Raw genomic sequence first — 16,268 nt, 5'->3', positions numbered from 1 at the left:
GCCTGTCTGACACGGAAAGAGAATAATGGACCGAAAGAGACACTAACACAAAGCATCGGCACAAACGCACAAGGGAAGCGCAGTTGTAGCCTTCTGAGTCGAGACGGCTCCCCTGTGTCTTAATAATGACACACCTAAACACACCCCTAACAATGGAGTCAAGATGTCTGCTTCTATCAGGATACTTTATCAATCGCATCTAAAAACATAAATGCCTTCCATCCATTAGACTGATTAAAGGGACACTCCACTTTTTTTGAAAATATACTCTTTTTCCAGCTCCCCTAGAGTTAAACATTTGATTTTTACCGTTTTGGAATCCATTCAGCTGATCTCCGGGTCTGGTGCTTGCCACTTTAAGCATAGCTTAGCATAATTCATTGCATCTCATTAGACCACTTGCATTGCGCTCAAAAATAACCAAATAATTTCGATATTTTTTCTATTTAAAACTTGACTCTCTGTAGTGACATTGTGTACTAAGACCGACGGAAAATGTAAAGTTGCAATTTTCTAGGCCGATATGGTTAGGAACTATACTCTCATTCTGGCGTAATAAGGACTTTGTAACATGGCTCCAGGAGGCGCAATGATATTACGCAGTGCCCGAAAATAGGATAATGTCGAGTCATTTTACCACTTTTACCCCTAAAGGGATTTTGACCAACAAAGATAAGTTTCAATATTTGGACTTGGGTCAATGTGATAACACAATTTGCAGTATTTTAGTATTATTACTGTATTTTTTGTCACCAAAAGATAAAAGTTTAATTTTATAACCTGTGAAGGACAAACTATATATGAAGTTATGTCACCCAATTTAACAAGTTAGTTAATCCTGATAAGTGGCGACCAATAGGCAGAGAAAATCAATGGGAATGTAAATAAAGCAATGACGCAGTCAGTATCTAGGACGAGGTCAGTCACTCTTGTGTTTGCACTGTGCATGTGCGTGTCTGTGAAGGAAATGGAAGGTGTGTCGCTGTCAACCAATTCAAAAAGGGGACAGGACTCACATCCAGACGCCTGCACTTTCATGAGCATAAGCCAGAATATTAAGTTTGCATTTCTATCGCAGTTTAAGTGAATACTCAAGAATCATACTCTCCGTTCCCTGCAATAACTTCCTCTAACACCAACGGGACACGCAGTTACGCACAAGCAGTGATCTTTTCGTCATAACTGCCTCTATTATTTATCTACGCAGCCAGGACAAATAACCATTCATCAAAAGTATGCAAGTGGTCCACTTACTGGGTTATAAATCAGTGGATTTCACTTTTTGTGGTGTAGAAGGGATTTTTTCAGACATTTATATACAACTGAAAAGAGATTTAAACTACTGCATATTTTTGTTTTTACAAAAAAAAAATTTGTGTTCCTATAACTCAATATATAGAGCATTGCATTAGCAATGCAAAGGTCAGGGGGTTCTAATTAAATGTATCTTGAATGAACTGTAAGTTCCATTGGATGTTTGGGTCATGAAGGTCTATGAATCAGCATTTATATTTAAAAGGATACTTCACCCAATAATGAAAATAATGTCATTAATGACTCACCCTCATGTCGTTCCAAAGCCGTAAGACCTCCGTTCATCTTCGGGAACACAGTTTAAGATGTTTTAGATTTAGTCCGAAAGCTTTCTGACCCTCCATTGAAAATCTATGTACGGTATACAGACCCAGATTCAGACAATGCTGAATAAAGTCATAATTTTTGGACCAAAATGTATCTTTGATGCTTCAACAAATTCAAACTGACCCACTGATGTCACATGGACTACTTTGATGATGTTTTTATTACCTTTCTGGACATGGACAGTATACCGTACATAGGTTTTCAATGGAGGGTCAGAAACTGTAAACATCTTAAACTGTGTTTCGAATAAAACACCCCCTATTTAATTTACTTAGAAATTACATGCATTCTCTCTCTCTCTCTCTCTCTCTCTCTCTCTCTCTCTCTCTCTCTCTCTCTCTCTCTCTCTCTCTCTCTCTCTCTCTCATTTCCACACATATAGTCTGTGTCTCTCACTCTAAGAGACTCAGATACTGTACAAATAGATGAACACTGAGCACAATTTCACCATTATGTGTGTGTTGTTACCATGGAGTGAGACCATCTGGATAAGTGGTAAAACACTAGTCAGCATAAAGGGCGCCGGCAAAAATTAACACCTTAGTGATGTCACAAGACCCGTGGTCATGTTGAGGAGAACTGGGGACTGTAGCTTATAACAGACTGTGTGTGTCAGTGCATGGAAATTATACTGACAAGTGTTTTAAATCAGAGAGATCATGTTAGAGTTGTGGGCTTGGTGTGAACACTAACAGATGCTCTCGCTCCTTTAAAGGGGTCAATGTGTCCTGACATTGCTTTAATACTTGAATAAACTTTAACAGCATGTTTGCCCATGAAATCTGAAACACAACTAAAATAAACAAAATGTTAATATTTGACTTGCTTGACCCTTTGGCATTTCAGTTGTGCCATTGCCTGTTCAGTACATTGAAACACATTACAGATTTATGCAGTCAATTATTGCTTCAGATCACTGAAGTGTGATCACCGTATAGTAGTTTACACACCCACACTCTCAGAAATAAAGGTATAAAAGTTAATGGGCTAGGGCTGTACCCATTCACAAAGTATGCCTTTGTACCTAAAATTAGTACATCAAAGATACATATTTGTACCTCAATGAATGGTACATACTGTATCTGTGCCCAGTGTTACATATTAGGGACATACTGTCTCAGTGACAGCTATGAACGTTTATTTCTTGAAAAAATTGGCAAGAAATGGCCCCTATAGCTGTCACTGTGGTGGTACCTTTTTAAAAAGCACACCTTTGTTACCAAATTTATACATATATGTACCCAAATGGTACATATTAGGACGTTTAAAGAGTATGCTTCCCTAGTGATGGTTTGGTATCATTTTTGGCAAGCCTAACTGTATGTCTTCTGCTCTTTGCCTAATTCTCTCCTACACCCCTCTCTACTTGTCTGTTGGCAAGAAGGGTGGACCGGTTGGGTGGTACACACACGTATACCATAGGAAGTTTTATCTTCCAGCATTTTTCCTTTTGGGTCACGCACACATAAGACAAACTAATGAATGGAGACAGAAAAAGAGAGAGGCCTTTAAAAATTTCTCCCTCTGTTTATTTAACCTGATTAAGCTTAAGATATTTCTCATAACTCATGAGCAATACTCATCTGAGCACTGAATCTCCTCCACCCAGCACAGGCCACAGGAAATTTCCCGACATGACCCGCCGTTCTTTTCACACAGCAGTTTGACATGCACACGTTTTACACGGGATGCCGAATATGTTTGTTGTTTAAAAATCATGCTAATTTTGACTATTATAATCATTTTTAAGTTAACTTAAAATATGCATAAAATATTTAAATATTCAAATATATTTGCAGCTCCTACAATATAAATAATGCAAAAATAATGAATATATATTATGTTTGCACTACAATTATTAAGGAGAAAGAGCATCATGCTAATTTTGACTATTATAATCACATTTAAGTTAACTTAAAATATGCATAAAATATACAAATATATAAAATATATTTGCAACTCCAACAATATAAATAATGCAAAAATAATGAATATATATTATGTTTGCACCACAATTATTAAAGATGAAAAAGCATCATGCTAATTTTAACTATTATAATCATTTTTAAGTTAACTTAAAAAATATGCATAGAAATATTCAAATATACAAATATATAAAATATTTTTCCAGCTCCTACAATATAAATAATGCAAAAATAATGAATATATATATATATATATATATATATATATATATATATATATATATATATATATATATATATATATTATGTTTGCACTTGAATTATTAAAGGAGAAAGAGCCTGTCTTTTAACTAAGCCCAGGGTTATTATGCGTAACATCCTCAGGACTGTGTAAACTTGTGCACACAAGATTACAAGGGCATCGCCTTTGGTCAAAGCAAAATAAAAGCTGCCAATGAGGACTCGGCTCTTCGAGCACGAGCTCACAGAGACGTGACAGACCACATTCGCAAGTTTCCTTAGTTTTCTCACACAAATGACCACACACCCCTCATTAACCGAAAACCTTTCAATGCAGATCCAAGATATCACAGTTAGTTTTTGTGTTTTCTGGACCACAGCATGGCACACACTGACACGTACACTTGCCTGTGTGTGTGTGTGCGTGTGTGTGTGTGTTATGTTTGTGTCTTTTTTAACACAGACCGTTTTTTGCCGAAAAAGCACTGTGGTGGCAGAGTGATGACATCGAATTGCAAGATACTTTAGCAATACTGAATGACAACCCTATTTGTGACCCTGTATGTGAAATCCAGGCTAAAGTCTCATGATCTAATGATGAGATTAAGGCATCAAAGTTTGACTTCAGTCATTGATTTACTCTTTGACATGGCCTTAATCATTCAATATTGAAGACATCAAGGTTATATATATATATATATATATATATATATATATATATATATATATATATATATATATATATATATATATATATATATATAATTACTTTATCACAGATGCGGTCTTATTTATTCACCCCTGTTTATATATATAGGCAAAGAAAACACACATTTCGAAAGGCACAATGCTATTTTAATTCTTTATGTAATGTAATGAAAGACATGAATGCTGCAGAATGTAAACAGCGCATGACCCATTACCTTAAAAATGTGTGTTGCCATTTCCTTGCTATTGCAAAGTGTACTACAAAGGTTGCATACTACAAAGCATGCATACTACAAAGCATCCATACCACAAAGTGTACATACTACAAAGTGTGCATACTTCAAAGTGTGCTTTCGACAAAGTGTGCATACGACAAAGTGTACATAAAACAAAGTGTACAAACTTCAAAGTATGCATGGTTCAAAGTATGTATATGACAAAGTGTACATAAGACAAAGTGTGCATATGACAAAGTGTGCATACGACAAAGTTAACTACAAAGGATGCATACTACAAAGTGTACATAGGACAAAGTGTGCATACGACAAAGTTTAAATACGACAAAGTGTACTACAAAGGATACATACTACAAATGATGCATACCACAAAGTGTGCATACAACAAAGTGTGCATACGACAAAGTGTGTATACTAAAAAGTGTACATACGACAAAGGGAACATACTACAAAGTGTACATATAACAAAGTGTACTACAAATGATGCATACTACAAAGTGTACACACTACGAAGGATGCATACTACAAATGATGACAAAGTTTACTACAAAGGATGCATACTACAAAGTATACATACTACAAAGGGTGCACACTACAAAGTGTACACACTACTAAGGGTGCTTACTACAAAGGATGCAAATTACAAAATATACATTCTACAAAGTTAACTACAAAGGATGCATACTACAAAGGATACATACTACAAAGTGTACACATTCTATAAAGGATGCATACTACAAATGATGACAAAGTTAACTACAAAGGATGTATACTACAAAGTGTACACATTCTATAAAGGATGCATACTACAAATGATGACAAAGTTAACTACAAAGGATGTATACTACAAAGTGTACACACAACTAACTGTGCTTACTACAAAGTGTACACACTACAAAGGATGCATACTACAAAGTGAACATTCTACAAAGTTTACTACAAAGTATGCATACTACAAAGTGTACACACTACAAAGGATGCATACTACAAAGTGTACACAGTAAAAAGTTTACTACAAAGTATGCATACTACAAAGTGTACACACTACAAAGGATGCATACTACAAAGTGTACACAGTAAAAAGTTTACTACAAAGGATGCATACTACAAAGTTTACTACAAAGGTTGCATACTACAAAGCATGCATACTACAAAGTGTACATACTACAAAGTGAACACACTACAAAGTATGCATACTTCAAAGTGTGCTTTCGACAAAGTGTGAATACGACAAAGTGTGAATACGACAAAGTGTGAATACGACAAAGTGTGAATACAACAAAGTGAACTTCAAAGTATGCATATTTCAAAGGATGCATACTACAAAGTGTACATAGGACAAAGTGTGCATACGACAAAGTTTAAATACGACAAAGTGTACTACAAAGGATACATACTACAAAGTGTACATATAACAAAGTGTACTACAAATGATGCATACTACAAAGTGTACACACTACGAAGGATGCATACTACAAATGATGACAAAGTTTACTACAAAGGATGCATACTACAAAGTGTACACACTACAAAGGATGCATACTACAAAGTGTACACACTACAAAGGACGCACACTACAAAGTGTACACACTACTAAAGGTGCTTACTATAAAGGAGGCATACTACAAAGCAAGGCTTTGAACTGGTTCACAGAACGAAAACGAAAACCAGAAACTTTTGATGTTTTGCAAGGAACAGAAACGAAACCAGAAACTTATGTGTTATATATATGAAACTTAAAAATATATGTTCCAGAACAGAATCGTTTATATAAAATAATGGTAACTAGTTAATAACGTTATTTTTTTCGATCTTTGACAAGATTTCTTATGCAATATGACTTGGTGAAGTTCGCTTCCATTTTGGGTCTTTGTTAACTCATCTGAGAAAAGAGAAGCTTGCCACCAGCAAGTAGCTTACTCAAGCCCAAGTCTCTAATGCTCAATCATAAGAGGTAAATATTGTAGGCTAGCAAGTATCTTAAGATGTTTGTTTTTTTAATACTAATTAGTGGCGTAAAGGATCGCAGTTGATCCATACAGATCACGACCCACGGTTCGGCTCGCATGCGATTTGCGGATTAATATGCAAATTTCAATAGGGTGAAAGTTGATCGTGTTTCAAAGGCTTGCAAATGTTAACACTGAAGTGATTTTAAACAATTTAACTGCTTAAAGACGCTAAAGTGTGCAATTTGCTGTACGCAAAGACGCACGTGCGGTTGAATGTGTCCGGTCCAACTCCAGTCAAACGTGATTATCCCTATGCCCTTCAAAGATCAAAACTCTTGATGTATAAACTTGAAAGTTGCGCTACTGTGTAATGCCGAAACAAATGTAGGCATGTCAGAATTACAGTTATGCCACTTACATAATGTAGCCTTTTTTAATGTTTTATGACAAGATAGAGACTTAAGGAAAATTATGTAGACTAATAATTTAAGTTTAATGTCCTAATGATCAGCCTACTTATTTGTATGTCCCACAGCTGACATGGAACTTTATTAACCGGTTCGGGAACTTTATTTTTTTGTTCTAACCGGTTCAGGAACGTCAATTTTAGGGGTTGGACCGAAAACCAAAAACGTTTCTGTTCGGAACGAACCAATTGGAAAAAATTCTGGTTCCAAGCCCTGCTACAAAGTGTACACATTCTACAAAGGATGCTTACTACAAATGATGCATACTACAAAGTGCATTTTTTATTATTCATATTATTTCAGATTGCCACAAAACAAATAATATCAGAATTCTAACTGAACACACAATATCACCACCAAAGTTTTTTATATTGCGTTTTGCTTTCTTAAGCAAAACCTGTTTGTAGCCTTTTGTGAGGTTGTGCATAATGAAGTTTTGTCCTGTGGAATATATGCAAATATCTGTTATGCAACTTCCCTAGGGCTGTACTAAATACAAACATAACACAGTTTTACTAATCGTATTGTGAAGATTGTATCTTTCATAACAAAAAGGATTGCACAAACTATGAAAAGTGTACTCAACTATATAACCACAACAGTTGTTTTACCATGACATGTTTTTTTGTTGTCTATTTTTTAAAGTTTAAGAGCTAAAATCATTTAACTTGCTAAAGACATTTCACCTGAATCTCAAAGGTCGGTTTTATCCTAATGATGTCTAACAAGTTGGTTGTGATTCATTTGTAACCTTCTAAAGCACAGTGTTTGTGAAGCACAGTCATGGCTAAGAAGTACACATGTATGTGTGTGTTATGATGTGTCAGATCACTTCCCACATCAACTGACACTCGGCTAATTCTTGGTAACGGCAAATTAATATGCACCCATCTGTAGGAGGGTAGCATGCAAGAGTCTGATGCCCCAATCTCATTGTACCCATATGGTGTCCCAGAGAAAAAAAACAAGATCTCCTAAATAATCAAGCAGGAAGCAGGAGCACCATTGACTTCCAGAAAAAATGCTATGGAAGTCAATGGTGCCCAAAAACTGTTTGGCTACAAAAATGGCTTAAATGTTTAATTAAAAAATTAATGTTTGTCATAATCGGATATTTATATAATGTGTGCTCTATATTAGTTGTCAACAATTGTATCTTTTGTGTCTATTTTTATTTCTTTTAAAGAATGTAATAATACAAAGGCATGTAGAGGCAACCTATTTTACTACAGTGTCTTTAAATGAGATATGACAATCTAGGACAAAATGACCCACATGCAGGTGCAAGTGCTTAAGTCACTTAAATTTTGTGATTTTGAACTTTATTTACAACCATACAAGACAAAGGTTAATCTGATTGCCTCCTCTATATAATTTCTAAACAGGTTTGCAATAACACATGATTCACTTAGTGACTCACTCTCCCTAACACAGCATCTAAAGGCCAAGCTTAGTGTTTGATAGTGATCGTTTTAACTTCTGTAAAGAAGTGGTATGAATCTTTGCCCCCTTCTCTACCAACCCCAGAGCTTTTCATGCCCCCAAACGGAAGATTTAAATCTCTGATCAGCCAGCAGTTGGTCCACACTAAGCCAGCCTGCAGTTTCCTAGCAACCCTGTGCACGCGCCCCACATCTCGGGACCAAACTGCGGCGGATAAGCCATAGCGTACAGCGTTGGCTCGTGATATCACTTCCTCTTCTTTATCGAAGGGTGTCACGCAGGTAACGGGTCCAAATATCTCTTCCTGCATCAAGGCGGACGTATCTGAAACCCCAGAGATGACGGTGGGCAGCATAAAATAGCCACCCGCATTTCGCTGAGGAAGGTTAAGTTTGTCCACACCCTCCCCACAATGCACCTGAGCACCCTCAGCCAGCGCTAAAGCAACATAACGTCTGACCTGTAGAAGGAGTTAGGTGTCAGTAAAAAAATATAATGATGTTTAAAGACCTTTTAATATTTAAAAATTAATTTTGAGCGGGAAGTGTTTTTGCTATTTGTGCAAGTGGTAGCATTAATCTGAGTAGTGCATTGTGATATATCAGTATGTTTTTGAATGTATATATTGTGTGTAAGTGAATTGTGTCAGTTTTTTGTTAACACTATGATTTTAATTTCTAAATCTTCATTTTAATCCAAAAAACTGCATTCTTTATATGTCTACTGTACATCCGTCTAATAACACCTGATACTTTGATTAAATCAAAATGCAGAAAGTTGGCAATGGTAATGATATTCATGACTATTGTCTGACCTTCTCCAAGTGCTCTTTGCTGATGAGGGCACCATTGTTGTTGGAGGGATCAGTGGGCACTCCAGTTTTCCACTGATGAACTGCCTCCACAAAGCGTGCAAGAAATTCTGGATATATACTCCGTTCAACAAAGATTCTGCTGGTACAGAGACAGATCTCTCCCTGGGAAACAGAGAAAATGGGCAAATACGTTTAAACCACATCAAATTATTTTGTGTTTCTGTAGCTTATCTGGTAAAGCATTGCGAATGAATGTATGTATATTGTGTTGTTTGAGCACCACCGTGTGGTAGCAAACAGAACTACATGGCAGTCAGTGATCAGGCTAATACTATATTATAGGTTTCAATATCAAATCTGTTTTGCAGATATGTATTATATGCTCTCCCTCAGTATATGTGTTACAATAGTTTAAATAATAATAGTTTATAAATAATATTTTTTTACAATATTGCCATTGCCAGTCATACACAGTGTCTACTCACCTAGTTGAGGATCATACCCAGCTTATATATAAAGCTATCTCGTTCAAGTCCTTGACATGTAACTGTTACTTTGAAACTTTAACATTTAGATATTTTTGGCGTGTTTAAAAGCCTCTCTTCACATGTTTCAGTCTCAGTACAACGGCCGTTTCTCAATCCGAAAGCTGCAGCCTCTAGATGTCATATTTCTAGTCTGCATACGGCACCAAGACTGTCTTAGTTCAGAATATGAACAATTATAAAGTTGAATATTGTTTTTAGTTAATCGTAAATTGTTGTAATATGGTTATGACTTGCGAATGTAATGCTCAGGTAACTTAAATAAACCGGGCTTGATGACGTCTGCCGTCTGCAGCCTTCGGATTTAGAAACAGCACACGAATAGGCTTGATGTTGTAACCTGATTGGCTGAAACGATACCACATGGCAACACAGTTGATAATGATTGGCTATTTATGTAGAAGGAGGCAAATTTAACAGATCTGTTCAACTTTTTGCAGCGCCGCAAGAACAGACATGCGGATGACATCACAGTACCGCGAGAGTTATTCGTGAAATCTTACGAAGGGGTATGCTGTCGAATCGCTCTCGCGGTACTCTGATGTAAGTTGAACACAACTTGCAAATAATAAAAGAAAATGCTAAACTATGGTTTGTCTTTATAATTCCATTGGTCGTGAATTGTACGAATTACACATTTTTTTTTGGTGTAATTATTTTATGGAGAGTACGCAGAGGATTTTGGGATAAAGATGTGCATTAAAATGTTAAATACACATGAATAAATTCAATACAACTAAGATTACTTTTGTTTAGTAAACTGTGAAAAGGCAGTAAACACTGAATATCTAAAAAAATAGAATTACAAAATGAGAATTATAAACAGTACATACAGTAGTATTATGCTGTTCTGGACATAGCAAATGGCTTTCTAGTTCAAAAGCAATGAAGAAACCAGCATTTGTATAAATTGCTACCTCCATCTCATCCAATCAGATTTGCATACTGGAATTAACTGTTTTAATACAACATGATTGGCTAGTGCATGCACTCACCTGATTGGAGAAGCTGGATCGGACAGTATTGCTGATGCATTGCTCCATGTCAGCATCCGCAAATATAATTGCAGGATTTTTTCCACCAAGCTCCAAAGAAAGTTTCTTACAATATGGTGCACTACGCTCGGTTATCAGTCTTGCTGTAGCCGTGCTCCCCGTGAACGAAATGAGTGGAACATCAGGGTGGGACACCAAAGCATCCCCTGCACGTGGACCGGTGCCAAACACAATGTTAACCACTCCAGGTGGAAAGCCTGAGTTTAAAGAAATATGCACCTAATTTGGATATGTTACTTATAATGCATGCTTGGAATTAAAGTAAACACAATGTACCCTGAGAATTCACTCAGAATACAAACACACACACAAAGGCCTCACCAGCTTCCTCCAAAAGCTGACACATCATCCAAGCAGTGACTGAGGTCATTTCACTGGGTTTCGCCACCACTGTGTTGCCTGTGGCAACAGCCGGGGCAATTTTCCAGGTCAGGAGATACAGTGGCAGATTCCATGGACTTATAAGACCAGCTACAGATAAAGTCAAACATGGGAGATGTTACATTAGGAACAAGTTTCATGATTATTAAGCACATTTTGAACTTTTGCAGTAGGCATAAGCTCACATACCCACTCCTACAGGACAGCGTATTGTGTAAAGGACACAACCCATGTGATCCATCTGACTGCATTCAGTAAGGTGATGCAAAACAGACGATGCGAAGAAACGGAAGTTGTACGCTGATCGTGGAATGTCCACATTTCGAGCAAAAGTTACAGTCTTTCCTGAAACAAGAAATAAGATGGGAACATCATCTTGGATATGAACTAAATAGTACTTGCTAACAAAAACTGATATCACCCAAGCTGATCAAAGGCCTCGGTCAATTTGAGGTGTTCATGTAGTTTCCAAAATTGCTTTCTTTTCTTTGTGATGGTTTATTTTGTGATCATGAATGACCACTTAGTACTTTAGATTTTATATTTGCATAATGTGTTCCTATAGCTCATAGAAAGTTGGAGGACAGTGCTAGAAATGCAAAGGTTGATGGTTTGAATAAAATTTGGAATACACTGTATCACTTTGGGCAAAAGCGGCCAAATGCATAAATGTTAATTTTGAAAAGTGCTTATCAGTCAGCCACTACACAATGGACAAGTACTCAAAGAAAAAAAATCATCCTAATATAAAGTTTGGTTACAAACATTTCTCAAAATATCTTCCTACACGTGAGTAAATGATGACAGAATTCTGATTTTGGGGTGAACTATCCCTTTAATGGTGCTGTATTAAATGCAGTACTATAGTATTACCCTGGTCTTTAGACTCAGCCTGCACAAACTCCTCCAGCCGAGCCTCTATCAGGTCTGCCAGTTTATTCAACACTTTAGATCTCTCCTCTGGACTCTTTGCTGACCATTCAGGAAAGGCTTCTTTGGCTGCTCTCACCGCGGCATCCACCTATACAGTATAAAGATTCAGGAAAGGGTTAACTGGGGGTTAAATTCATTGCACAACTGTGTTGGGTGGCATCTAACAGATGCTGGGTCAATATTCTGTGTGATGTGAGGTCAAGAACTTTCTTTTGGGGAAGTTATGATGGCTTTTATTGCGTAATGCATAAAAATAACATGTAATACGGTATTGCACAGCAGACATAACATGATATGAGCTAAGTGATTTTTTTTGTGATTCACTGTGTTGTACATAAAACCATAATGTAAAGAACATTATGTGAAAATATAACCTTGATATTGATTAAAATTGACATAAATGCAATGATTTAAATCAAACTTTGATGCTCCAAATATCATAACATTCAAAACACATTCACAGATAGAGTCACATATCCTGAGGCTTTATTGTTCTGGTGTTGTGAGCCTGTTCTTGGTTTAATAATTTATCAAATGGACCTTGAGCATCGGCCCTCTATATTTTTTTACTTGTTTACAGTGAGAATTATATGGGACCAAAGGTGCATTACATGACTTAGCAAACTAGCAAATTACATAGCATATTATTAAAACCACAAACTTACATGGCTGGCATTTTAGTTTTCATGCAGTTAACAATGTAACTGAATATATAGGCTGATTATATAGATGAAACTGCAGCAAAACAAGATTACGGCTGAAACCACTGAAATGCTCTCTTATTTGCATGTACAGGAATGTTAAAGATATTTATCCACATTGTAAAATGATATCCTTATTTTCTAGCAAAACGTAAAAAGAAATAAATACATTTCAAGAGATATATCTCACCTCTTGTGGTCCACTGTCTGGTACTTTGCAATAAACCTCTCCAGTTGATGGGTCGAATGAGTCTATATGCTTGGTGCATGGTACAAATTTCCCTCCGATGTAGTTTTCCAGCACTTGGTAATTTGTTTGTTTCTCTCCTTTAGACATTGCAGAAAATCAGAATAAAATCAAGCAAAGCAAAAAGAAAGTCTGCAATGTGTGCGTACCGGTCAGGAGCAGTTGAGCTTTAACTGAACTCTTTTGCAATGTTGACTCTTGCAAGCTGTATAAACTGAATAGCTCCTTTAGCGGATACAAAGCTCACATGAATTTCTGCAAAGTATGGTTGCTTATTGTCTAAACTGTAAAATTGGTACATTTAAATTAATAAATTATTGATGATAAAATAGTTTATATGCACGCTAAATGCTTAAAGATTTATAATAACTTATGGCTATGTCAAAGTCTTACAATGGCAAAAATGAACTTGCTTATCAACTTTGGCTTCGACTTTAGTTTGTACTTTATCCTCTGCTATATTCGGAACTGGACCAAAACTTAAGCATATTCCTTAACTTTGACTGCTAGCACTTTATTAATGATTATATACTGTCTGGAAAATATGGTCAAAATGGTCCCAAGTTGTCACTGGGGCAGATCCTTCTGAAGAAATCCTAATACTGTATGTATCATGTACAGAGGTGTAATGCCCATTCAAACTGCTTTTTTAAAGGGGACATGTCATGAAAATCTGACTTTCTAAATGTTTAAGTGCTATAATTGGGTCCCCAGTGCTTTTATCAACCTAGAAAATGTGTAAAAGATCAACCCAGTAACTTAGTTTTGGTAAACCATTCTCTGCAAGCCTAAAAAATAGGTCATTAAAATCCGGCTGCCTTGTGATGTCAGAAGGGCATAATACCGCCCCTTAATCTGCACTATCCAACCACGGCACTGCTATTTAGTGCAGAGATCAGCTCATTTGCATTTAAAAGGACACACCCAAAAACAGCATATTTTGGGTACACCTACAAAGTGTTAATTTTACATGCTATAATAAATTATATATATAATATTTTGAACTAGAACTTCACATACATACTCTGGGGACACCAAATATTTATTTTACATTTTTAAAAAGTCTTGTGAAATGTCATTTTTAAGGCAAATGAAAGACTGAAGGCTCTATAATATTTATGCTAATTTTTGCTTATGCACAAATTTCTGTGAGCTGTGCACCTTTAAAAAATTGGTACATGACACCACTGATCATGTAGGTGGGTGATTCTCACGAAACCATTGGAACACCACGGCACTAATGATTTTAGCTATAAAATGTGTAATATAGTAATATTAAAAAGCATCAGAATTAACACAATACTGTGTTCTAGCTTGCACAATGTGTGATTTTAACATAAGAATATACAATTTGTCAATTTTATCTAATTTTCTGCTTAAATTCTCATTACCGCAATGCGTCCGGCTATGTTTGAACATGCGTTATGTTGTAATTTAAACAAATTAACACAAAAATATTTAGAAAAAAAATAAATTGATGTTTTGCTAGACTACTTTAGATGACAGAAAAATAATTTACTGAATATTCATGTATAATAATAATGAAGAAAAATTAGGAAATTGATGTGTCCGTGCCTGATGTTCTCATCCTCCGCAACACTTTTTGAGAACAGTTTAAGCACACATACAGAATTTTAATAAAGTTTCATTTTGAGTGACCAAGCACATGGACCAGTTACTTCAAGATGGCTAGCAGGTAAGATCATCTCTTTATATCTTTCCAGTTAAATTTGAAATATTCTCTTGTCAGAATGCTTACACAACATTTTGATTATCATTACCGAAACAGGTAGTTTTCTACATTTCGAAAATTGTTTGATTTACAATTTTTTATGAAAATGTTCTTTATTAAAGTCTAATTATATGCACTGAATAAAAAATGAGCAAAGCCTACGTGGCTTCTCTATTTTTAGCAAAACATACTGGGGTACCTCATCCTCCGCAACACCATTCTCATATACCGCAACCATTTAATAGCAGTTGCGGTAAAGAGAACTTCTGTTTCGGAAATGAGAATTTAAGCATATTGTTTATTACATTTAAATATCTCTTATGAATTTAATATAAATTTAAAATGTAATAACTGTTGATAGTTTGCTTTATGATGCTTCATTGTAGACAGTCAGCAAGTGAGAAAAAAGCTTTAGCAAAGCCATGTTGACAAAGTTCAGGGAGAAACTTAACAGCAACCCAGAATGGCTAAAGGAGTACAGAAGGAAGGAGAGAGAGAGGTTAGGTTTGGAGATGTTACTAGCAGGTGTAATTAGCCAAAAACACACTACAGTGTTAGGAAATGTACATGACAAACACACAACACAACGCAACAAGTCTATACTATATGATGATGTGTACATTAATTTTTTTCTCCCATGTTGTGAGACATGCTAATTTAATGTTATGCTTTCTTTCCACTTTCAGGTATCAAAAACAACCTAGCGATGGCACGCCACGCATCTAGGCGCTGCAACATCAGTTGGATAACAAGATCCATAAAGTTGGATCCCATGCGTGCCAGCATCTCAGCTACCTGCGACCGCACAACGCGCACTGTCTGCAGCGTCAGATTGCTGCCTGGGGGCAAGGGACAAAGGGAGACTACCTCCTTTCTGCGCAGTGCGTGAGTCACAGACACCAGAGAGGATGGCCAAAAAGCGCCCGGCGCTGTGACAGAAAGCGGGTTGCTGCGCAATTCATTAGGACTGTGCGTTAACCCTTTCCGCCTCTGCTGTCTTCGCAACATGTGGGTCGTGTTCGAGAGTGGGGGGGGGGCGTGTTGTAGACGCTTATGTGAGGACGGGCCCTGGGGCGAGCAACACAAAACCAACTGAGGAGAAAAATGCTCTGTTTTTGAGCGGCTTCTTTCCGGACGGCAGTCCCCCAGGACCCAGTTTCTTGCATCATATACTGGAGGATTTGTGCCAGGGACTCTTGTGATGCACCACCGGTTCTGGTCCATGAGACACAGGGTGGTGAGGTATGA

At 36.6% G+C, this 16,268-nt stretch overlaps 1 protein-coding gene across 1 annotated transcript; it reads right to left on the bottom strand.

The window, feature by feature from the left end:
* Positions 1–7,430: 7,430 nt before the first annotated feature.
* aldh8a1 (aldehyde dehydrogenase 8 family, member A1) lies at positions 7,431–13,490 on the bottom strand. The gene is made up of 7 exons (XM_065285464.2): positions 13,232–13,490; positions 12,281–12,428; positions 11,597–11,752; positions 11,348–11,497; positions 10,967–11,223; positions 9,427–9,588; positions 7,431–9,072 (listed from the first exon to the last, which is right to left on the bottom strand). The coding sequence occupies exons 1-7, from the start codon at positions 13,376–13,378 to the stop codon at positions 8,620–8,622; spliced, it is 1,473 nt and encodes a 490-aa protein (XP_065141536.1). The 5' UTR covers positions 13,379–13,490; the 3' UTR covers positions 7,431–8,619.
* Between the last annotated feature and the right edge of the window lie 2,778 nt (positions 13,491–16,268).

Source organism: Paramisgurnus dabryanus, chromosome 21, assembly GCF_030506205.2.
Source record: "Paramisgurnus dabryanus chromosome 21, PD_genome_1.1, whole genome shotgun sequence".
NCBI lineage: Eukaryota > Metazoa > Chordata > Actinopteri > Cypriniformes > Cobitidae > Paramisgurnus > Paramisgurnus dabryanus.
The sequence above is the reverse complement of the archived record's forward strand: the minus strand, read 5'-3'. Positions and strand labels throughout refer to the sequence as shown.